This window comes from Strix aluco, chromosome 13 (assembly GCF_031877795.1).
Source record: "Strix aluco isolate bStrAlu1 chromosome 13, bStrAlu1.hap1, whole genome shotgun sequence".
Classification (NCBI taxonomy): Eukaryota; Metazoa; Chordata; class Aves; order Strigiformes; family Strigidae; genus Strix; species Strix aluco.
Window position 1 is genome coordinate 8,906,673 of NC_133943.1, and position 24,632 is coordinate 8,931,304.

General features: G+C 49.3%; 1 protein-coding gene across 4 annotated transcripts in view; it reads left to right on the plus strand.

The window, feature by feature from the left end:
• Positions 1-24,632, plus strand: part of CYFIP2 (cytoplasmic FMR1 interacting protein 2) — a 56,190-nt gene that overhangs the window by 565 nt on the left and 30,993 nt on the right. The window contains exons 1-13 of one of the 4 annotated variants that reach the window (XM_074838138.1): positions 5,809-5,825; positions 6,524-6,664; positions 8,703-8,792; positions 8,875-8,952; positions 11,776-11,877; positions 12,860-13,041; positions 13,343-13,439; positions 14,139-14,267; positions 15,629-15,733; positions 18,883-18,974; positions 21,850-21,967; positions 22,833-22,952; positions 23,602-23,727. In XM_074838138.1, the coding sequence (XP_074694239.1) occupies positions 6,548-6,664; positions 8,703-8,792; positions 8,875-8,952; positions 11,776-11,877; positions 12,860-13,041; positions 13,343-13,439; positions 14,139-14,267; positions 15,629-15,733; positions 18,883-18,974; positions 21,850-21,967; positions 22,833-22,952; positions 23,602-23,727 (1,356 nt within the window). In that variant the 5' untranslated portion in view covers positions 5,809-5,825; positions 6,524-6,547. Of the gene's footprint in view, positions 1-5,808; positions 5,826-6,349; positions 6,367-6,523; positions 6,665-8,702; positions 8,793-8,874; positions 8,953-11,775; positions 11,878-12,859; positions 13,042-13,342; positions 13,440-14,138; positions 14,268-15,628; positions 15,734-18,882; positions 18,975-21,849; positions 21,968-22,832; positions 22,953-23,601; positions 23,728-24,632 lie in introns of those variants that run through there. The other 3 variants (XM_074838139.1, XM_074838136.1, XM_074838140.1) reach the window with 3 other exon arrangements.

Sequence of the window (24,632 nt, forward strand, 5' to 3'; positions counted from 1 at the left end):
ACACCCCCCCCACCCACCCCCCCAGCGCCGCCCCGCATCCCGGCTCGGCGCCCCCGGGACGGGGGAAGGGGCCGAGCCCCGGGCCCGGCGGGCGCTGCAGGCCCCACCGCGGGCGGCAGCGCGAAGCCGAGCCGGGGTCGCGGCGATGCTGGGCGCAGGGAGAAAGGGGGATGGAGGAGATGATGGAGGAGGTGATGGAGGAGCGGCGGAGCCGGGCCGGGGGCTGAAGGTGGCCCCGGCGGGGGCTCCCGAGCAGCGCCCGGATCACCCGTGGCGTGAAAATATGGTGTCCCTGGGGGAGGAGGGGGAAGGAGGAAGCGATGGGGTCTGAGCCGGGGTTGGGAGCGATGGGCTGGCGCTGCGCCCGCAGGTTCGTGCTTTGGCGTCGGTTGGAGTCGGCAAAACCTCTTTCCCTTCCAAAACCGCCGCGTTTCCCGTTGCGTGAGGCCGGTGAGGAGCAAGGTGCGCCCCGGGAAGCGTTTCTTTGTATCGAACTTTCCACCCGAGGATGCTGGAAATGCGTGGTGGTGCCAGCCGCATCCCACCTGGGGAGGAACGGATGGATTCTGCAGGAAATCTCCGAGGGTTGGAAGGACCGGGAAGGAATGAGGAGAAGAAACAGAGGCACATACTAAAACCTCCCTGCCTGCTTAGGGTTGTTTTGGAGGAGGGTGACGGTTGTGTGTGTGCTGTCAGAGGACGCTGCCAGCAGCAGGGCTTGTCTCCCTTCGCCATCTGCCGCTTTCCACGGGGGGGTCCTAATTGGGGGGGTTGGGTCACAAAGATGTCGTAGAATTAGGCTGAGTCGCTAAACCCTCTGTGCCCTTCTTGCCCTGCACAGATACCAAGAAAAAGCACCCTCATGTTTTGCGTGATGACAGTTGCCTGGGGTTAGTCACTGAGATGGGTGACTAGCCTGGTATTTTGGTGTCTGTCACAGCCGTATAATTCTAGGGTAACTCCCTGCAGAGGATAATTATTTTCTCCTTTTCTCTGTACAGTTAATTGTTATTAAGCCTGAGGAATATAGAAAAATCTTCCATTTTCTGACCAGGGTCTGTTGAGCAAAGCAAACTATGTTGATTTCATGATAATAATTTTATTAACAATCAGTTATCATCTTTGCATGAAAAATGGAAAAATTGGTTCTGGAAGATCAATAACTGGCCAACTATTAACAATGCTGTCCTGTATGATTTAATTTCCCAAGAAGCACTTTAACTGTCAGCTGTGGGGTTGCTTGTAAACTTGCTCTAAATTTCTCAACTATATTAGAAACGTAGCTTCCTATACCTGCCTCCTTCCCTGACACTCTTTCTTTGGCACCAGAAAAAAAAAAAATGAAGTTATTCTAAAAGAAATAAATTCCAAAATAATTGTGTTGCTGAGATACAAGGACATCATAAATGCCTGGAACTCAGCCCTAATGGAATGGCAGAAAACGTACAGATACAGAAAACCAGCTTCAGGAGTCATGCAGTTTGGCTTCCTTTTTTAATGGGAAGGGTAATTTCATGGTTATTAACATCCGTGTCCGTGTAGGGCAGGAGCCCAGCTCTGCCAGCCTCGCTCATCCTGGCTGTGTTTATTTGCTTCTGCAAAGAACCTCTTGACTGTGGTGGTGGTTGCAATTACAAGTAATTCTTAGAGCATGAGAGAAGGGGTTGATGACATGCATTCTAAAACACAGGGGACTTTAATTCCATGCATTTTAGGTGAGGGTCAAACTAAAGTTTTGCACCCTGAAGTTACTCTTCTTGACTAAAAATATGTTGGTGGCCAGGAGCATTTATCCTCCTTGTGCTGTGAGGCAGTGGGTACCAGGAACGCTCTGCTTTTATGCACCCAAGACATCAGTCGGCTGGGGTACTTGTTGGGCCAGGGTGGCTCCTGACCACTGGTTAGATGCTATTTTGGAGTAAAAGGGAGAAACATTATCACAGGGGCAAAAATAAATTAAATTACTTTCCCAGGTTACCCAGGGACTGGGCATCAGAGCTGGAGAAGATGCTCAGGAGGTGTCCAGAAGAAGTTTGTCCTCCTTCTCTACCTTGCCATCTCCCCAGCAAAAGTCATTTTGCTGCTCATCTCACCCCGGGCTTGCAGGGCTTAGACCCTGTCTTACTGCCAATCTCCTGGGCAATTCCCATTTTTTTCTTGCCTCCTTTCCTGCTCTTAGTACGAACTGCAGCTCCAGCGTGAATGTCTGCTGTAGGAGCAGGTGAGCTGAAAAACCAAAACAGCCTGTGCCACTTCCCCAGAGCTCTCAGCTGTGCAGCTTGGAAGCCAAGCACACATGCATGCAACATATTCATTGTGGCCCTGCTTTTAAAAGTCTTTCTTTGTTCCCCCAAGCTGCTCTAACAATAAAGTCGTCTTTGTTCCTCTCGCTGCGAAGAGGATGATATTGCACCGATACTTCTGGGCAAGCGTTTTGGTGGGGAAGGTAGGACCTGCCCTGCAAATTCAGACATCTGGAATATCCATCTTCGCTCCTTCCCAAAGCCTTCCTATGCTGTCTGTTAGATCTGGGCCCCAGGCTGCTGCCACAACAGAGTTGCTGTTTTAGGAAAATTTCCATTTCGGGGTGGTGGGGCCATGCCCTGTGCATGGACCCCACGTGGCTGGCTCCCTGCGATGTCCAGAAGTCCCAGCGCCTCTGTGGTCATTTGGCTTTAGAAGGTGTAAGAGATGGCCAGAGGAGTTGCGATCGAGCTACAGGATGGGAAGAGGAAGTCTCTGCAGCAGATGGACAGAAAGTGTGGGCAGCGCTCGTTAGCACCAGTGCTCATTAGCAGAAGAGGTAATCAGCCCAGTGACTGCATCCCTCTCCAGGGTTTCACTGGGGTGGGGTTGGCTCCTGCCAGGCTTATGTTCAGTTTTGCCAAAACATGTAGGACCAGAGGGACTTTGGCCTCTGACCAGCAGCAGCAGGATATGGAGAAGAAAGTAGTTTTGTCAGACTGCTCCCAGCAGCCTGTGTGGCTGTGTTTGAGTCCACGCAGGCAGGATATGCTTCCTGTGTGCGAGGAAAAGCCTCGCCCTGTCACACACGTGTTGCGGCAGCAAAAAAGCCCCGTTCCTGGGCAGGCTGCTGTGCTGCTCCCCAGGCAGTGAGGCCCCCATCCCCAGGGCCATGTGTGCCAAAGCGCCGTCGGCAAACCACCAACATGGGCTGACTCTCTTCCTAGCATGGCCGTCCCTGCCCTGGGGCCCACGTGGTGGATGGTGGTTAAGGCTTAACGAGGACTTTTTGATGAGTGTCCCCAGGGATCCCCATCTTCTCTGGGCTGGAGCCGCTTGGTCGCTGCCCCATTTCCTGACAGCTGCCGCCCTCATTGCTGGACCGAGAGGATGAAGCTGGATTTGCCAGGGCAGCCCCAGCACGTTTGTGTAAGAAACCTTTTTGCAGGAAGGTGAGGGAGGATGGCGTGGGTGGGTCTGTTGCAGTGGGACTTCCCCTTTCGGCTCTCCCAGGCAACCCCCGTGGTGGGGGGAGACGACACAGCACCCCATGGACCATTCCAAGAAATGCTGCTGCCTTCAGAGCCTTCCCCAGTGCACAGCCCCTCTCACTGCTAGATGCTTCCTACTGGCAGTGGAACCCAACCACAAGCAGGGCCCCCACCAGCCCTACAGCCACCCCAGGGAGCAGGTGAGGGGCCGCTTGGGGCTGCTCTTCTACGGACGATCTGGGGTGAGGATCCAGGTCTGCCAGCCCTGGAGCAGTAACCCCTCAGTCACACGCTCCGGCTGTGAGGTTGCTGTCTGTCGCAGTGTGGTGCAGGCATGAGACCCAGGGGAAGTCCTGGCAGACCACGCTTTTCCCCGTCGCCTCCGTTGGTTTTGCTGTTGGGCTTAGGAAAGCGTAGAACTGAAATTGGGAGTCCCCGTGAAGACTCATCTGTTAAACCCACAAGGTCTGTGTAGTTTCTCCATCTGCATCCAGGTTCTTGCACTCTGCTCAACCATGGCAAAGCACGGGGTGGGCCAACAGCCAATTGCACCACTGGCTCACTATGGCTTGACACTTCCTTTTCTGTTCATATATTTCTACACACTGCCTCTCTTCCTCTATTTGAGTGCAAGATCTTTGGGGCAGGGACTGGCTTAGTCTGGCTGGTTTGCGGCTGCCCAGCACAGCAGGACCCTGACACTATTTGGGACCATATCTTCTGGTATGGCCCAAACAGCAGCAATAATTGAGTCCCTTGAGTTGCTGAGCTCTTTGGGTGTCACAGGATTACTGGGGAAACATCTTTGATTATAGCAGACTGCCAGCATATTACACAAATGGCCACAGAGTTTGACTTACAGAAAAATGAAAAATGAGCCCAAATAAACAGCCACCATCCTCAAAGCTATAAAGCGGAAGGTTCTCATCTTCCTAAGCCTGAAGTATGTAATGAAGCATGTGTGAGTACCAGGGGTGTTGTTCTGGGAGCCCAGAGACGAGTCTTGAGGCACTGGAGGGTGGTGGAGAGTGGTGGGCAGCCGAGGAGGTCCATGGGGCTTGGGCAAGTGGAGCTGCCAGCCCAGCGCGGAGCAGCACCGGGTGCTCACAGGCAGGGAGGAAGCTGCTCTGCCTGCGGCGTGCCCGGACGTAATGTCTGGCTTTGACAGCTGCTACAATTTGTAACAGGAAACCATTTTAGTAAAGAGGGGTGAAGAAGGGAACAGAAATTTGAGCATGCAGGGGAAGGGCTGCTTGAGATTATTTTTTTCCAGGTATTTATTTCATGGTGCTTCAGCTGCAGGTATAACCAAGCCTGTTTCTCACCTGCCTGGTACCTTGGGGAGGCATCTGTAGAGGTGGAATGGGTTTTACCAGGCTCATACATGTTCTTGCAGCCCACGCACGCAGGCAGCAACAGTGACAAGAGGCACAGCAGCAGCATCCCTCTTGTCACCTAACATGAAGTCACCCGAGGACTGCACAGAGCACGCATCCCCCTTGGTCTTTGCTGGGTGCATGTGTGTCTTATCTACGGACATCCCAAAGCCATTGTCCTTCCATGCTCCCAGTGCTGGAAATGAAAAGCAAACATATTCTTGGAAACAGTGACTCAATTAAAAAAAAAAAAAAATAAAGGACCTAAGGGATTTGTAGCAGATAATCAGCTGAATATGAGCACATATAGAGCTGCTGCTGCGACCAAAGGAACTGGTGGGATTGTACGCAAGGAGAGAGGGTACTTGCTGTTGTATCTGGTGCTTATGCAGACACTGCTGGAGCCTTGTGTCCTTCTATGGTGTCTGCACTTCAGCAAAAAAGTTGCAAAATTGGATCAAGCTTAGAGAAAAGCCAAAGAGATGATTAAAGGATTGGAAAATATGCTTCTGTAACAAGGCAGCCAAAGAGCTCAGTCTGCTTGCCTGAGCCAAAGTGAAGGTTGCAGGGTGTTTTATTGAAATACGTGTCTTGATGGGAACTTTTATAATAGAGAGCTCTACTGTCTTGCAGATTAGAGTGATTAAACTCTATGGCTCGCATTTGAAACTAGACAGGCTCTGAGTGGGGAAAAAAACACCTGGAGAAGGGGGAGGCGATTTGCTAATCAAATGACATGTCAATATTTAAAGCAAGTTCTCTCTCTGCAAATGTTTAAATTCAGTGGAGTGTTTTTCTAGGAGACACATGCTCTAGGTCAGCCACTGCTATTGCACGGGGATTAGGTATTAACTGGGGAAGCCCTGTGGCTGTGATTATACAACCGCTCAGCCTGGGTGACAGCAGCTGTCCCTCCATGCTTGGGGTCTTACAGCAAAGGTGAATCACAAAGGAACTAAGGGACATAGAGGTTTGTCCTGAGGTTCCCACTAGGGTAAGTGCCAGTGAGCTTTCAGAAATGTTTCCCTTTGCTTTTTATTTCATATGCAACTGGCACCGTTGGCAGCTTTGTGGCAAGCCAGGACTGGGCAGGGGTCACTGCATGTGTGGTAAAACCAGGGAAAATTTTAACAGCGACTTCTTTTTTTGCTGCTTGCAGTGCCACAGCCTGCCTGCGCAGCTCTCAATCCTTTCCGGTTCACCTTTGAGAATGCAGTTTGTTGTTTACAGTTTCCAGTGTTGTTCCAGTTTCCTTCTCATGTGTGTGAGAAGGAGAGCATGTGAGCATCAGCTTCAGTCATACTTTTCTAATCATGCTGCTTTGAGAGATATTTTTGATAGCGCCGCTTTGCATTTCAGAGCACACGCTTTCACTCAGGGCTGCTAAAGCTGCACTGCAGCACCCAGCTGTGCTCTGTCTTAAAACAGTTTTGCATAGAGTTAAGCAGAGAAGGACATGGGTGGGTAGTTGTGTTCCTCTTATTCTGCATTCCTACTCTGCTGTTGAATCACAGAAGGAGCAATGACATAGAGATGTAGGTTAAATACACAAGAAAAGCAAAACAAGATAAACCGGGACTGTGTCTCTTGCAGTGCCAGCCAGTCGTGGTTCTGGTTTTGTCCTTTGGTGCTTTCCCACTCAGTCTTCTGGCTGCTATCTGTCTATCACCCTCTCTTTTCCTTTGGATTTAGCACGGAAACTGAACATCCAGAACCATGACCACTCACGTCACGCTAGAGGATGCCTTGTCCAACGTGGACTTACTGGAGGAGCTGCCACTTCCAGACCAGCAGCCATGCATCGAACCGCCTCCATCCTCCATCATGTACCAGGTACCTTCAGCTCCCGGAGGTGGTGGGGCTGGGAGGGTTGCTCTGGTAGCTCATGCAAAGCACAGGGGCACATGGTGCTGTGAGAACTAGCTGAAAACATCCTGGGTTCACTATGTTTAAGGAAATGTTCAGAACAGATCTAGTCACAAATCTGTTCCCAAAGGCTTTAAAAGGAAAGCACTAGAGATTGGTGAAAGGGATCTTTAAGGCTGACTAAGACGTAGGGAAGTTAAAAAATGAGGACCAGAGTGCATGAACGGGTAAGAAGCAGGAGATAAGATTTGTGATAACAGCAGAAAGTTCTCAGCGATGTTTCGTTATATACATATTTCTGTGCTTCCTTTTTATGGCAGCGCACGCATCTAAGTAGGTCAGAATCAGAGTTCTGCCTGACTTTGGCCAGCCTGTGCCGCTAGCACAGCTGGAGCTGCCGGTCTGGGGAGCTGATGGCATGCAGGGGAGGGCAGTCGCTACAATTGCTTCTCTGCCTTGAACAACCACAGATTTAGCTGCAGCTGCACTGACCAAACAGAGCTTGGCACAAGCCCAGAGCAGGGCCCAAACTCCTGCTTTTGGATCCACAGCAGGATGCCTCAGCTGCGTGGCCACCACACCACACCCTGCCCTATAGCACACACCCAGAGTTAAATATAATGTGGGGTTGCTTTCTCCATCCTGCCACTGCTGAATTCATGACTTACCCATGGCTGTGTATAAATACACCCGTACAGTGATTGCCATGCCATGTACACAGGGGTCTGAAATTACAGTATCTCTTTCAGCAGGTCAGACTGTGGGCTTGTTCAGTAGCATTAGTATCTCTACGGGTTATCAGACCCAAAGGCAGTTCTGGGCTGTTCAAATTTCAGCTCTCTGTGGAAAATCTTCATATCATTTTTGCTTATCTCTTCTTTAAATCATTTTCACTCTTTGCTGGCTTGTGTCCTGTGAGGGGATCAGGGTCCAGCCTTATGGCACAGCCTCCTTGCAGGGCCATGAGCATGTGCACACCACTGGGCCTAAAAAACCTCATCTAAACTAAATCTAGAGAAATTGGTCAAGCCTGTTTCCTTATCATACTTGTTTGTATGTAGTCCTCTTCCCTGCTAGCCAGAAAAGCATATGCAGCCTCAGCTTTTCTTGTCACATGCAGTGTCCTGGAGGCACTACGAAGAGGAGCCCTGTAGCCAATGGGTCTGTGCTCCCAGCTTTTCTACTGAGGAGATCAGTTATGGAGGTGAACGTGGTTGCTGCAATGCTAATGTCATTGCAAGGGTCAGCTCTGGGCCCCTGGGACTTCTCTACACTCTGCCCTCCAGCAGATACTGTCAGACAGCCTTCAGGGAGGAAATTACCTGAGCAGAGAGAGGCCGAGGAGCTGCTTTTTCATTCCCTGCCCTGCACTTTCTTGCTCCCCTGTCCCAACCCAAAGCAGTAGCTCAACTTCCAAAACAACTGTTCATCCCAAAGCATCTGCTTGCAAGAGCAACACTAGTGCTGATAATAGTGTCTGGATGCGTGCTGACTTTCATATTTGTGTTTTCCAGACATCTCGTTCCCTGCCCTTTCTGTGTGTTTATTCTTTGCAATTCCTACTGACAGGATGTGGTCTTCCCCTAGCAGCCAGGGCACAAATAGAAATTAATGAGGCTGCATCTGTCTTTGAGTTACAAGCTAAAGTCCTTAGAATAATTGCTGTAGGTTTGCTCTCTGGTGTGGCTGCAATTCCCTGTAGCTGATCCCCACCTGAGTTTGGCTTCATTTTACAAGGGTTTATGAGTCTTGATTGCCATATTTGCACACATGTAATCTGCAAGATTTCCTCTAATGAACATGTGTGATTCAGAAGCATCTCATGCTGCATGTATGACTCTACTTTGGAGCTAGAGGTGCAGCACCTCAAATTGTTCATAAGCTGCTCCTATGCCCCAGGATTCCTGCTGATTCTGCTTTTTGCCAACACATCCCATAGTGAACTGTATCAGGTGAGCAAACAACTAGCTGTATTTTAATCTCCATGTCTCCATTTTGCCCATAGGCTAATTTTGACACAAACTTTGAAGACAGAAATGCCTTTGTGACTGGTATTGCCAGGTACATCGAGCAGGCGACAGTGCACTCCAGCATGGTGAGTCCCCAGGCACGGCCCCAGCAAAGCTGAGCCCTCGGTGTGTGCCCTGCCCCAGCAATGCCTCTGTCTTTTCTTTCAGAATGAAATGCTGGAAGAAGGCCATGAGTACGCCGTGATGCTTTACACGTGGAGGAGCTGCTCACGAGCCATCCCCCAGGTACTCAAGCCCAGGCAGGGGTGTTCCCAGAGCACCTAGCTGGTTTTGTCTTTAGCATAAATTAGTTTGAACTGGAGACAAGAACAAAAAAGCAGAGAAGACTGAAGCAGATAGAAGGGTTGAAAAGAGAGACTACTGACTCTTCAAACTGTGTTATCCCCACCAAAGTCTCAACCACTAATTTCAGCAGCTGGCAGCCATTTCAGAAGCAGATCTGTACTGCTGCTCCAGCAAAGGGCACCTGCTCTGCACTCTCATGCATATGAAAGCTCTATCCTTGGCAACTCCTAGCAGTACCTCTCAACTCAGTCACACTCACCACAAGCCAACTGCCTTATATACATTTCCTGGTTTCATAAGCCCCTCCCCTGCTCCCCAAAGCAGTCACACCTGAAGTTATTTCATCCCCACAGGACCAGCTTGTTTGTCCTACAGCTGCTAACAGGACTCAGCTGAGCACAGCTCTGGTCCAGCATGGTACTTGGGATGGTGCTGTGTTTTGTCACTTGGGTCTTTATCCACTTCTCTGTCTGGAGAATGGATAGCCTTTGCTTTAATTAAAGCACTGTGGTTATTTCCTTCCTGGTGTGCTGCTTGAATATTTTTCTCTCTCATCTTGTGGGGAGACAGAGTTTGCTTCAGGCAAAGGCAGTTAGTTTTTGGAAGTTGAGAGTAAAATCATCAGATCTGGTTTATATCACGCTTTCCTGATACCATTGTATGGTATCATACCATTACATGGTATCAGGAACTTCAGCTCAGTTAAAAATTGCCCCAGTGCTGAGTGGGACTCTTGTGTGAAGAAGGGAGCCCAGGCAGCCTGGGTTGCAAACAGCAGGTCCTCTTGAGATGTGACAGACTCAGACTCTCCCTGACTTGCACAGTGCAGATCAGGCAGCTGGGGCAAGTTTCAGCATCCCAGACTGCTGCCCAGACTCTGGGGTGCTCTCTCTGCTCCCACAGGAGCCCCAAAATTGTAGGTGTCGTGCAAGGATGCATGAAGGAGCACTTCGATATGCCAGAAACATCTTCCCAAATGCCCTTTTTTGCTGCTGATATACCTGAAGATCCTCATCTCCCCCACGTTTAATCATTCTCCTCCTCTACTGCTAGTTCTGCTTCAACTGTTTTTCAGTCCTTCTCTCTCCAACCTGAATTTTGGTGGCTTCATCCTGCAAACACCTACAGACATGAGTAAGGTTGCCCATGTGGCCCACTGATCATGATTCAGACTCCAGCTCAGAGCTTTTCTTCCGCAATGTGAACACGTGCTGGATCGCTGCAAAATTGCTGACTGACAATGCGTTGGGGTGGGTGCAGTGCACTTCCATTAACCCTACAGATAAAAGGGTTTGTAGCGCTTCCATGGAGCCAGGAAAAAATATTTCCACATGGCTGGCAATGCCCATGTTTGTGATTCCCTGGGCAAGGTCAAACCTCTGTTCCCCTCAGGTTATACTCTGCTGATGGTCTCATGAGACCCAGCCATGGGGAGGTTTCTGCTGCTGATTGGATATTTGCTTATCTCCCATTTATATTTGATGCTGTGCTGCTGTTGCCTCTCCTGCCTACGCTAACAGAAGGCAGGCTGTGGCTGAGCTGATGGCAAGACAGTGCTATGGATAATCTGTTTTGGCGTTTTAGTGTCCTCCCATCCTGGTCACCCACATGACGTTTGTGCCTCTCTGAGCACAGCTTGTGGGATCCCCACTCTCTGCCCCGTCCTCCCCGCCAGGGCTGCAGGCAGTGCCATGTGTGACAGAGGAGCAGACAACACCACAGGGTTCATTTACAGATTAGCCAGATTTGATTTTGCAGTGACCCCTGCGCTTTGCCATGGCTGCAGCCAGGGGGTCCTGTTCTCAGTCCCCCAGCTTGGCTGCTCAGTCATGTACTACATCAGAGACCGTGGTTTTACAGGTGAAGAACAGAGCCCACACATAAATGTGCACCACTCCTTCCTGCCGTGAGCAGCATCCTCGTGGCCGTCAACATTGCCTGACTGCAGTCTGAAACGCCAGGGCAGGGACATTAGATTCCCCACCACAGAGAGGGCAAAGCTACTTTTGCATCTTCCCACGTGTAAAGCTGGCTGATTTGCCCCCTTGTGCCCTGTGCATCAGCTGTTGCGCTGCTAAACTTGCACCAGAGCTGTCAACCCCATCACAGCCTTGTGTCAGCAACAACTGGAAACAAAACCAGAGGATGACAGCAAGGATGCGTTGCCTCGGGCAGTTGGGGTTTTCCCTAAAAGCTTGGTAATGACTCCCAAGTAGCTGTTTGGACATGAGATGGATGACAACTGAATAAGTCCTTAAATTTAGCTTCCTAGGATTCCAGTGAAGGTGACACTTCATTTCTGCTAGCCACATACAAGCCCAGTGATGTTTAACAGGTCAGCAACAGAACCAAAATTATCCCAGGGAGTGTATAGCAGAGCCATAGCCTGGTGCCTTGTGTGTCCCTGGGACTTTGCAACACAAAGTCTCAGATAGCTTTATGATATAACATTCCCACATTGCGTAGCAAGTCCAGACTGTGTATTGTATGTGTTCTACCCCAGACAAATGCATTAGAATGCTTTTATTTCTCAGAGTCAAGTTGATGTCTGTTTATAATTCATGGAGAGAATTTCACATCTGAGAAATAGCCCCTTCTGCTGTCACCTGTTGCCTTGAGAACAAGCTCCCTCTCGAGTCCCTCTGTTGTCCTCAGATGGGGACAGGATTCACAGTGAGACAAGCAGAAGATGGTGGCCATTGCAGTCCACAGCTGTGTTAGAAACTCTGATGCTGACAAGGATGATTTGTCTTTGCAACGCAGGTGAAATGTAACGAACAGCCAAACCGAGTGGAGATTTATGAGAAGACAGTGGAAGTCCTGGAGCCAGAAGTCACCAAGCTTATGAAGTTCATGTATTTTCAAGTAAGTAGTCAAGGAGAGCATCAAAAATAGTTTATTACTTTGGTGTTAAGTTATCCTAAGCAGGGCTGTGCTATCCTTGTCTGCCAGGCCAGCTTGGAGAGCCCCTAAACCCCCTGATAGGTCTCTTCCTTGCAGCCACCCCCAGATACCTGAGACCTGTCTGAAAGAAAATCTGTGTGTCCCTTGCTCAGCCCCAAAATCTTGTATGTAGGTTGGGAATGAGCACACCTCAGCCCTTGAAGTTGACGGAGGACCAGAGCCCCCACTCTGTGGAACTAGTGGGTGGCACAGGTTCCTGTTTTTCTGGGCTGTTGGCTGGTGGATGTGAAGACCTGTTTCTCCACTGGCACCAGCACAGCTCACTCTTCTGCTCTTCCCTCTGAAGCAAAGCCAGGAAGACCTGAGGGCTGGTGGTGCAGCTGGTGCTTGGGGTGGGATGGAGCCATGCAGCTGGCCACCCTCCTACTCTGCCAGCAGGAACAGGATGTGCTCACAGCCCCCTGAGCTCGGGGGTCAGCTGGCAAAGAGCACCAAAGCTTAAATTTAGCAGTTGCTACACTTGAGGCACTTGACAAAATAATACACATAGATTCCCAACAGAGCAATGAGCACGTGGCAACACAGCTGCTGTGGGCTCCAGGGACCTCTCCCCATCACTGCCTGCGTTTATAACTGCCTGCAGCTGGGTTTCACCATCCTTTTTAGGTTTTGTGTCCTGTAAGGTCTTTAAGAACATGGCACACGTGGGGCAGGTGCAAATAGAGGGTTTGAGCCTCCTTCTCCCCCCCAGCACTGACGATGTTTGTCTGCAGTGGTTTGTAACGCTGCTTTGTTTCATGGTGACAGTGGAGCCTCCATCCCCAGCAGAAAAATACTTTTGTTAAAGGAAGGGGGCAGTGGGTGGGTGAAGAGGGGTATTAGCAGTGGTGTGATGACCCTGCATGAGCCAATGCTGGGATGACCCTGTCCCGCTGCCTTCCAGCGCAAGGCTATCGAGCGGTTCTGCAGTGAGGTGAAGCGCCTGTGCCATGCTGAGCGGAGGAAGGACTTTGTCTCTGAGGCCTATCTCCTCACTCTGGGCAAGTTCATTAACATGTTCGCTGTCCTGGATGAGCTGAAGAACATGAAGTGCAGCGTCAAAAATGACCATTCTGCCTACAAAAGGTGAGAGGGGACAAAGCAGTGGGAGTGGGGACAGGACTGTGCCTGGTCTGCAAGGGAGGACCTGGTCTGCCCAGCAGTGAGGTCAGGTGGACGTCAGGAGGCTGAAGGTTGGGTTTCTGTTTTGTCATAAGCTCTCTTTGTGATTTTAGGCAAATCTCTCTGAGTCCTGTTGTGTTTTGGTTCCCTCTTGGTAAAACAAGGAAAGAGCAGGGCTGTGCTGCAGCTCAAACAGGGCAGATGGGTGGTGAGAGTCTCACATTGGGTCAGTGATCCTTGGTGACATTGGATTTCTCCCTTCCAGAGCTGCCCAGTTTCTGCGGAAGATGGCAGACCCCCAGTCCATCCAGGAGTCCCAGAACCTCTCCATGTTCCTGGCAAACCACAACCGCATCACACAGGCAGGTCCCTTTTCTCTGAACCGCTTATCTTTCCCATGAGTAGAGAGAGGCAGTGATCTTGCCAAGGCTGACATCACTTCAGACCAGATTGTGGCAATAGCTGTTGGGTCATTGCCACTGACTCTGATGGTCTTTTGCTCAGGCTGTATAATTCTAGCAATATCTTCTTCTCATGGGTCATCCTGGGTGGCTTTGAAAGTCTCTATGTCAAAACAAAGATGAAGGTCTAAAAGATGCAAGAAGACCTCTTGGAGGGGGAGGTTCTGCCAGAACCTCTTCCCCTGTTTTCCCCAGGAAATCCATCCAGTTCATCTCTGTGATTGCATGGGGACTGCAGATCAGACCCCATGGCCCTCCATGCTCCACAGGCTCTATAGCTTCTGCTTATTAGGTAAAATATTGCACAGAGCCAGGAGAGAGTCAGAAAGTCTGCTTCTGACGCATCTTTCTTTACATCTCACTGTCTGATGTTTGGCTGTTATGATTAGTCTGAAGGGGAGAGCTGTCCTGCAGAAGTAAGGTTGTTCATTACAGGTGGTACCATGAGGTCAATCTTCCGCTAGTAACTTAAGAAAAGCACTCAGATGAGGTTTGAAGAAGCCTCTTATCATTCTACTCTTAATCCTTCAAATATGTTTCTCCCATGATTTCTGCTGTTCTCTGCCCATGTGGATAATGTGGCCCCTGTTGATGTTTCAGTGTCTGCACCAACAACTAGAGGTTATCCCTGGCTATGAGGAATTGCTGGCTGATATTGTCAACATCTGTGTGGATTACTATGAAAACAAGATGTATCTCACTCCCAGTGAGAAACACATGCTCTTAAAGGTGAGATTCGGCTATGCTTATGGGGCTGGGTGCTTGCGTAGTTTCACTTTTGTTTTAGTAAGATGAAATTCCCTTCCAGGACAATGTTTCTCTTAATTTTCTTTATTTTTTACTCCTTTGGGTTTACATGCATCCCTTCTCTGCAGAGCCACCATCCTCTAGACACATGAATTGCTATGAGGTGGGAAGGCTCTCTGCATGCAGCAGCAAAGTTGCCTTCCTCCTCTTCCTGTTTCCCTTCTGATATCTGTTACTTTGTGTCTTCTGCTGCGATACCTCAATTCCCCCATTTTCTTCCCTTTCAACTCTTCTTTTTAGCTGAACCGACTGGATGTGGCCGTGGGTCGGAGATGTCCCACCCCAGTGCTCTGAAGTGGCACCTCTGTCGGGCAGTGCCATGAGTTGCCTCTGTTCCTGCTGTAACTTGGACCTTCTCCCATCATTTCTCTGCTGTTCTTTCTGGCCTTCTCCCATATTCCCATAGAAAAATCTTCCTTCCTCTCTCCCTTTCATCTGCTCTTCCCCATCTCCATCTCTATCTTTTTCCCCAGTCCTTCCCAAGGTTGACAGCAGCTCTGCCTGCCTGGGACATATGTGGTGATGGTCTCCAACTGGTGGATGAGAGCACTGGTGGGTGCCCCGTGCTCTCCAGAGCTGGAAGGAGTTTTTCTGTTGTGCATGGATGATCATGGGCTTGACCTGGGTAACTATATAGGACATGCCAAAATCACCACCAACTTTGCAACTCTGAATTTTCTTCTTGATGCCCATTCCCAGCAATAATTCCTTGCAGAAGGCAGATCCTTCCAGGTTTAGTTTCCTGACTCTAAAGAGCCCTCAAGATGAACATGCCAAAGTATCTGCTTGTTTTGTATATTTATCCTTACTGTCAGTCAGTTATTACAATGATTGCAGTCACTATTACCATAAGAACTTCATTACCACAGTATGAGTCAACTGTCCTTCTTTGAAGGATAAGGTGGGTAGTTCGAATATCTGTAATGATTTGTACTGAATTAAAGGGAAAAAATCAATCCAGGAGAATATTTTAAATGTTCTCAATTCTTCTCCAGGAGTAAATGTTTGCTTTTGGGTTATTGTCACGTGGGAGAGAGGAGGAACAAATTAGCAAAGTGAGCATCATGTGTTTTTGCACAGAAAACAGAAGCAATCCATCGTGTGTCCTCTGTCTACCATGTACATCCTTGCATACACGTGCACGTTTCATACGGTCTTCTCCTGCATGTCAGGTGGTACAGGAGCCTGAAATGGGCTTTCCTCATGCTGAGTGATGGAGAACTGTCTTTGACTTGTGTTGCTGACTTCATGCTAATGAAACCTAACCTTTCCATCTTCTCCAGGTGATGGGGTTTGGCCTGTATCTCATGGATGGGAATGTCAGCAACATTTACAAGTTGGATGCCAAGAAGAGAATCAACCTTAGCAAAATAGACAAATTCTTCAAGGTCAGTGACCTGTCTGGGTGAGACTGGAGTTTATTGCAGACCAGTGAATTAGCGACCTGTACCATTGCACATGCTGCCAGGAAAAAACAAACCACAGGAGTCATTTACAGGTCCAGCAAACCCAAAGGGTCAAGAAATTATCTAGGCCAAAGGATGAGGAATGGGATTGCTGTGAACATGAGTGGGCACAGAGCTGCAGCATGGGTGAGATGAGCGATGCAGGCCCTCGGTGCCATCGAGGCTGGGGATGGGTGAGCAGTGCCTGGGGCTGGCTCTGTTCCCGTGGTGCTGGAGCTGGGGAGCTGGTGGGAGCTGAGGACCGTGTACACCCTTGCTGGGCAGCCAGCTGCCGCGGCAGCTCTGCCTGCTTCCTGCCGAGAGGCAAAGGAGGGGGACGGCACGTGGGCTATCTGTGTTGTGGATGAGGGAAGGGTGTGCCAGGCTGACATCGCTTCTGTCTCTTTGCATGTTTCTGAGGCAGGTTTGCAGTCTCCTGAGGAGCACCGTGATTTCAGGCCACTGGCAAACCTGGCTGGTTTGCTGAGGCCTGTGTGGGTGATGGTTGCACTCCCCTTTCCCTCAGCAAGCTGCTGAGCTGAGGAAGAGGAGACACAGCTCAGCACGTGATCTGGCAGTCTTACTTTGTGTGTAAGCTGTGCTCCCTGTAGGACAGAAAAAGCTTCTTGGGGAGCTTGTGTCAGCTGGGACTTGGAGGTGCTCAGTGAGTTCCTCAAAGGGCTCACCAGATGCTTTGATGGACCATTTTTGTCTTATCTGAGAGCTGGGTTTTGGGGAAAGGCCCACGAGAACTGGATGCTCCCAGTGACAGGGTGGGAAGCAGCCATGCAGCCTCCCTCTGCCCATGCACATGTGCAGCTGAGTCCAGCAGTGGGCTGGTCCACAGCTGGAGACCTGGCTGCATTGCCCCGGGGCCACTCAGCAGGAGAAAAGTTTGAGATAACCCTGTTGATTCCCCACAAAATCTGGTGTGTGTGAGCCACTGGCCACCAGTGGCAGATGGAGAGGGGGGCTGGCAGCCTGCGGCATTCGCAGGGGGAAATGCCACCTCCTTTCCATTGCTTCTGCGCACAGGCTGGGTCTGGGAGGCATTTCAGGTTTGGGGCAGGTCAGCTCTAAGAGGAATGGTGGGATCTGGCAAGGAACAAAGGTATTGGCAGCAAAGAATAACAGTATAGCAGGAGGATAGCAGAATAACTTCCCAGATGGAGCAATTAGTTTTCTTTTAGACCTATGGAGTTTGAGTAGTCCATCCAGAGTCCTTTTGCCTCCACTGTACTACTAGTCTTTCTCCTGAGATGGAAGGATTAGGTTTTGTTACCAACAGTTGCTCCACAGGGAAAATGAAGGGATGATTTGGGGGGGCGCACAGAGCACTTCTTCCCCATCAGTCTTTCAGCAGAGTGGATTCTCCCTGCCGCTTTACCCAGGGAGCTGCTGAGGACCCTGAAAGAAGAGGTCGGTTGTGGTGACAGGGTAGAGGATGCTTCCTTGCCTATTGCCATGACTTGCAGTTTATAGATGATGTGCTGGGTCTGTGCAAGGGGAGGGAACAGATGAGCCCAGATAGCTGGTTTCATGAAAGGCTGGTGTACCAACTGCTGCATCCACACCCTGAGAGAGTGGGGACCTATTAAACCCAGTCTGCATCATCTCCTGGAGACAGCTCTGAGAGCAGGGCTGAAATGCCTGCATAGGGGACTACAGGCAGATACCATGACCTCATGGACGGGGCGATGGCAATAATGAGGTGGTGGAATGCCCTCCAGTCACTGGGGAGACTGCTGAGGACTGCAGCTCTGCAAAGGTGATTTCTCATGCCATCCCTCGGAGTCGTCCAAGTTTTCCATGGTTCAGCTTTGCTGATTCAACTGAATCTCAGTTTAAATCAAGCCTGCAGTGTAATCTGTAGAGTTTGGTCATCTTGGTGCATTCAAACAGATTTGCTGTTCATTGCAAAGTGCTGTGGGCCATCAGAGAATCAGGTAAAATATCTTCCATTGCATGGAATAACTTTCTTCTTTCCAGCTTTTTTTCCGTTTGCACTTCTCCAACATCTGCTGTGGTCTCACCTAATCAGTTAAGTACCACTCCAGACTGTCAGATCTCAATAAGAAAAGGCCAACTACTCCTCTTACTACATCTGCTTATTGCCTTCTGATTAAATTTCTAGTGGATTGACCAGGAATTTGAGTAGTGAAAATGAACTACCCCTTCATTTAAACCTTTTATGAAAGCGCCACTGGGAATCCCTGATGACAGCATTACCCATTCTCCACACAAGCCAGCCTGGGAAGAGAAGCGTGATAATAGGACAGGGAATTTGCCACCATCTTCTCTGAATTTTGGGGCAAGGCTTTTGTAGCTGGGTGAAGTTGAAGCTTAATATTTTATTGAAGAAATGTCGGTAGCTCTTGGCTGAATTTTGTTTGCAGATGAAAGCTTAGTGAAGCAGGGACCTGACTGGGCTTGAGGTACATTCAGTGCACTTTGAATTTATTTCCCATCCAAATCCTCCTGAGATGTAGAGGGTGAGCGGAGCCATGTTATATTGCCTGTGTCTTTCTCTTTCTGGAGAAGTTTTTAAGACACATCACAAGCAGCTGCAGTGCCAAAGTACGGTCTGATTCCTTGTGGAAAGATGCCACATCCCTGGATGTCCAGGCAGCAAAGCAGCCTACAGCTCCCCTCTGAAGGGAGCCGCAGCAACTTGCTGCCAAAATACGAACATGCTGGCTTTTCATCCCTCTGTTCTCTTGGAGGATTATGGTGGGAGGCAATAAGCCCTGCTCAGGAATACACCCCTCTGTTTTTGTTGTAAAAAGAGTCTTTCCTCTGGCCGGTTACAGCCCTGAGCCGTTCTGGCCATAGCCTGCCTGGTACCAGCAATTCCAGGGTTCCATAGCACTCATAGTGGGTGATTTTCTTGGCACAAAAAGCCTTGTGATCATTTTCAGTCGCTTCCTAGGTGTGAAATGACCCTGGGTCCAGGTTTGCACCTTGTTTTAAACAGCCTGACACTTTCCATAGCCTCAGAGACGCAGGATGCCATTTTGTAGTCCCTTGTATTGCGCTGAGGCCACGGGCTCTCTCTCCGCCGTGTTTCAACCATCTTTTGTTTTCTTTTCCAGCAGCTGCAGGTGGTTCCTTTATTCGGCGATATGCAGATAGAACTGGCCAGATACATTAAGACCAGTGCTCACTATGAGGAGAACAAATCCAAGTGAGTGCCTGCCATAATGTCTCTTGGCTTCTGTGTGTGTCCCGAAAGCCGTGGGAGCTGCAACTCTCCGGCGTGCGTGAGGTCTGTGCACGGGTACCCGTGTGTGTCCCTGTGAGGTGTGAGTCGCGGCGTGCCAGCTCTGTGTGCACGTGTGTACCTCCCTGTCCCTGCATGGGAAGATGTCCTCGCCGGCCCCCGAGTGCGTGCTTGTGCAGCCAGCTCTGAACCTACGTGTACCCATCCCCCTGTGTGCAGGCAGGGGAGCGGGCATGCCTGTACGTCTGCACCCACTGGCAAGGGCTGGGAGGGTGCTCGGTGGCCGGCAGCGAGGCAGGAGGAGGGGAAGGCGGCTGGCACACGGTGCGGGACAGCCGCTGAGTGCTTGCGAGGTGTGCGCGCCCGGAGGTGTGTGAGTGCGAGCGGCGTGTCCCTGCTCTGGAGAGATTTTAATCCACATTTTTCATCCCAGGGACAAAATCCTGCAGAGCATGAACACAGCAGTGGATCTCTTTGCAGTAGTCAGGGCGTCTCCTCTAGCTCAGGCAGGTTTCGTGAAGAAGGGCAGCAGGAATAAGGATTGAACCAGGGGTTAGATGCACTGGAAATGAATGAATATTGTGGGAGAAGGGCAGAAATGGAGTCTTTACGGCAGTGCTCAGGAGTGTAAAGCACCGCTTCGCAGCCTGGGTTCACAGGCAGTTTGCTGCTCCCGTCAGATGAATTTGCAGACGTCGTTTCAGATCACACTAGGCGTGTGTGAGGCCCCACTTGTCTTTGTAGCTTTGCATCACGCTGTTATTGCTAGAAAAATCATTGTTAAGTTTGGATATCCTTGTGTTTGCAACCACACATAAGTAAAGCCCGTCTGAGCTGTGTCTGGCTGTAGTGGCTGAGGGTAGCCCAGCTTTCACCAGTGAGTGGCCTTTCACTCGTGGGACCATACCACGTGGAAGTCAGATTTCTCCAGCATCTGTGAGAAGCAGCCTAGCCAAGCTGTCTCTTCAGCAGGATAGGAACTAACCTGCAGTCTCATCTCTCCACTTCTGTTTGCTCGTCCCCTTCCACCCCGGAGGGTCCAGCTTTTCTTCCCACCATGTGGCTCACCCAGGAATGGCCCTCCCCTGCCCGCCCCAAGGCTAGTTGAAAAGTGCCAATTAATTGTTAATGAGAAATCTGAAAACAACGTGGCAAAACTTCCTGAGCAAAAGGTTTTCAGTTAAAAGGGAAAAGAAAATGAAAAAAAATAAATCTATAAAATGTAAATTTAAATAGTATTTTTGAAAACTCAATTTAAAAGGAAAAAATTGTCTAAAAATTTGCACCTTTTTATCCCAAATTGTTCAGAAAGCACATTTCAACAAAACATGTCAGCTGTATTCATTTTCTCATCTCAAAACCAAGGTAGCTCGTGGGCTGTTTACCTGTGCACAATTTTAATGTCTGTCTTGAAATCTGTCTTACCAGGTCTGTGTGCTGTACCTTACTAACCAATGTTTCTTCCTCACTCACTTGCTTTCCCAGCAAATTGCATGGGACTCTCAACACTAACTCTGCCAAGGTGGTTCCATATAATCCCCATTTCCTACTAATATTGTTTTTGTCACTTTCTTTCCCTCCCTGTCTCCATGAAAGTGGAATTAATTGGTGTTTTTCCTGCATGGCGCTTTGTTTCTGCACTGTGGACTAGGTTGTGTGTGGCAGGGAGGGTTGGTGCAGCCCTGGCCATTCCTGCTAACCTGCCGATTGTCCGGTGGGGAGCACAGGACATTGAAACGGGTAAGAGTCGAGCGATGGGACTGTGGGAGGATGGATTTCACAAGGGATGACATGGCCCAGCACTTCCAGGATCTTCTACCACCACAAATATTGGCAACAAGTGCCTTGCAGTTAACTGTAGGAATATGTCTTCATGTCTATATCCATAATCAGAGGCAGGTTTCGCACCTTCCTTTTGTACAGCCAGTCTAGACTGGAGAAGATGACTATCTATCGTAAGATGGACAATTATTTAGGGGGGGGAAAATAGCATGATCTGAGCTTTTACATTGTGATGACAGAGTAAGACATGAAAGTCTCACTGACAGACATTGCTTGCACAAAGCATTTTGGTGGAGCTGTTCTGGTTCTACATCCGTGGCTAATACAGAATGGGGAAAAAGGAGGTGTTAAATAGACCTGATTTGCACCATTTCTTCATACGACTGTGCCTTTGGAAGGGGAATGCTCCCTTCTTTTAGGATGTCGTTTCTCTGTTACACGGTACATGTGGCTCAATGCAAATGAAAATCTAGTTCATTTAATCATATTCTGCTCATCATTTATACTCGGGGTTGTTCCCTGACCTGGCAGTATGAGCCAGAACCAAAAACACAGTGGGAGGGATATTCCCTTGCTGGCCCCTTCCAGAGTTTTTCCTTGCAGGAGAAGGCAGCATGACCCAGCCATTTCAGACCTGGGGGGATGACCTCTAAAGGGATGATTATCCTTAGGTTTAGCAGAAAAGATGCAAACAATGACGGGTCTTTGCAGTTCATCCTTCCCTGAAAGCTTGTCCAACAGTAGCCTGGAAAATGGCCATGTCTGCCAATGGGGGTAGGTGACCCCAACATGGAGAGCAGCCTGCAGGGTGGATGAAGCGGAGATGTTCAGGCTGAAAGGTGAGACAAGTGTCTCCAACATGCTGTGAGAGACCACCTCTGGAAGACCCCACACACCAGGGGACATGAGAGATATGACACAGGCTGACATTTGCCCTGAAGGTGGCATGTCTTGAGCATGTTGAAGTGAAGAGAGCAGTTGAGCGCAGGGCTTTGTCCTGGGGGTGTCTGCGTGGAGCCCTGTGTCCTGTCCTTGAAACCCTTGCTTTTTTGCCCAGGTGGACATGCACTCAGAGCAGCATAAGTCCCCAGTACAACATCTGTGAGCAGATGGTCCAGATCCGAGATGACCACATCCGCTTCATCTCAGAGCTCGCTCGCTACAGCAACAGCGAGGTAAGCTCAGTGGGTACTCACCGTAATCAGCCTTGTTAGATGGACGAGGCTGGGAGAGGACATGTGGCAGGAGTAGGGTTTGCCAAGGACATACAGTGAGGAGGGAAGAAGGACACAGGTGGAACAAACCATTTCTTGATCCAGCAATAAAAAAGCAAGTTACAAAAGTCACCTGCAGGTGCAAAATTATGTGCACCAGAAGATCTACTGCCACAGCTTCTGCTCTTTGGTCACAGATTCGTTAAAATAGGAAGCAGGAAAAATTTTTCAACTAAACGTTTATTGTCAGCCAGGTGGCAGAACACTCATGACTTGCAAATGAGTCTTTTCTATTACACAGAGCTATTGGTCAGGGCTTGGAGGAAAGTTCACGAGGCATTTCTGTTCTTTTCACTACTGAACGTCAGCGCCCCCTCTGATGCCATTGTGACTGGGTTTTGCAAATTTGTGATCCTCATTCATCAGTGTTAGTGTAATGAATTGTTAGCATTCTCAGCCCTTTTTGGCATTTATAAATGCTTATCTGAACTTTAAATCAGTAAAGAACTCTCAAGGATTTCAGTAGTATTAGACCATCAGAAAGGAATGGGAAAGTGGAATGAAAACAGTTATTTTCTCTGAGGTGACAGGTCAGACTCATTTTTCTGTAGGAAATAAATTGCCTGGATAAAAAGAGCCTTGACAAGTTATACCCCTTTTCCTGAGGGACAGTATATCCACTGCTCAGTTTTAGCTTGATCATAAGGTCATGGGGAATTCATTTCAGCTGGGATTTGAGAGAGAGATCTGTGGTTGCTCTTTGGCTCGGTGAAGCCTCTGCAGGAAGTTTCTGAATCTAGTCCTGACGTCATGTGATGTTCTCCAGGTGGTCACTGGCTCAGGACTGGACAGCCAGAAATCAGATGAAGAGTACAGGGAGCTCTTTGATCTCGCTTTACGGGGACTGCAGCTGCTGTCCAAGTGGAGTGCCCACGTCATGGAAGTGGTGAGTGCATCCATGGAAGTGCTGAGTGTGTAACGTCCTCCTCTTCCCAGGTGAGCGTGAACGTTTTAACATGGCACGTAACAAAGACTGTGGAAAGGTGAGCTTGCTTTCATGCTACCGAACTTTAAGCCACTAACAGACACGCTGAGATCAGGCAGCTAATGACCCTGAACACCCTCTGTACAAAACGGAGAAGAACTTGTTCATCTCATTGTGGACATGAGTCACCCTTTGCGGGTGCTGGAGTGTCTACATCAATGTTAGAGGGGGACTGGGGGACTGTTCTCCTAACGTGAACACCTTGGTTAAGTACTGAAAGCTGTTTGGGATGAGTCTGGATCTTGAGCAACTAAAACTGTAATTCAAATGATGATGAAAATTCTTAATTTGGAAAATTTCAACCACATCTCAACAGAAGTCCGTGGATGGCAAAAACTCAGTATGACTGGCAACCACCCAAATAAACAAAACCAATATTCAGTACAGTGATAATAAAGCCAGGAAGAAGCACAAATTCTGCTCCCAAAGGAATGTCAAACAACTGTAGTAACATCTAGGGAGTGTTTTCCTGGCACAGGGCCCTCTTCAGTCTTTCCAGCCTGGCTTCTTACTCATTGCAGTGTTGACAGTGTCTCTTTCCATCTTCTAGTACTCTTGGAAGCTGGTTCATCCCACAGATAAATTCTGTAACAAGGATTGCCCAGGAACAGCAGAAGAGTATGAGAGAGCCACCCGGTATAACTACACCAGTGAAGAGAAGTTTGCCTTTGTGGAGGTAGGTGCCAACTGCACAAAAGTAAGAATCAGCCAGGGCTGGTTTCCTGTCCATGTTCCTCAGGCCAGGGGAAGAGGAGGGAAGAGCATCTCACCACGCTCAGCTGGTTCCTCATCCCTGTGGCCTACATTAAGGGATTAAGGTTTTTCACATTCCTGTGGCCCTTAATTTGCCCAGAACTAAGGGGCAAATTAAATTCTTAGGAGCTCTTACTGGGATAGAAACACTGCACCAGTGCATGATGAGAGCAACTCTCCTCTCTTCCTGATCCTCCTCTTCATATGCTGTGTTTGTGTGCTGGAGAAAAACAGAAGTGAATCCCTATATTTTCTTAATATTGCTGTATTAAGCCTCTCCTGACCTGAAAAAGGAGTTCAGGACTCCTGGCAAAAAAAGGGTGTGGCCTTGCAGAGCAACACAATCTGGAGCAACATCAGGAGCTACGTTCAGGCACTGTGCAAACACAAGAGATTCTCAGCCAGTCCCCAGGACCCATTAACTCTTAGTCTGGCTTCTGTGAACAGTGGGGATAGTCCTCTGAGCCTGGTTGTAGGAGACCCTCACACCTTCATCTTGCCTTGCACAGTCCGGGCGGGTTTGAATATTGCCTTAATTTTTGTGGCTCGCTCCCTCCTGGGAATTGTCACTGTACTCTTGTATGAGGAAGACTGTGCCCCGGTGCAGATGCAGGTCTGTGCAAGCCATGCAGCTGCACCCATGTGTGGAGCACGTGCAGTTTCCTGGGATTGTGTGTTATTAAAGATATCAAGAGATCAGGAGTAGAAGCAGAGCTTCCCAAGGGATGGGGGACATTTGCAAGAAACTGGTGGTATAAACGCTCTCCTCAGCTTGTTGTGATCTGTAAAGCATCTAACATCAAAAAAATTAGCCACCTAATTACTGGA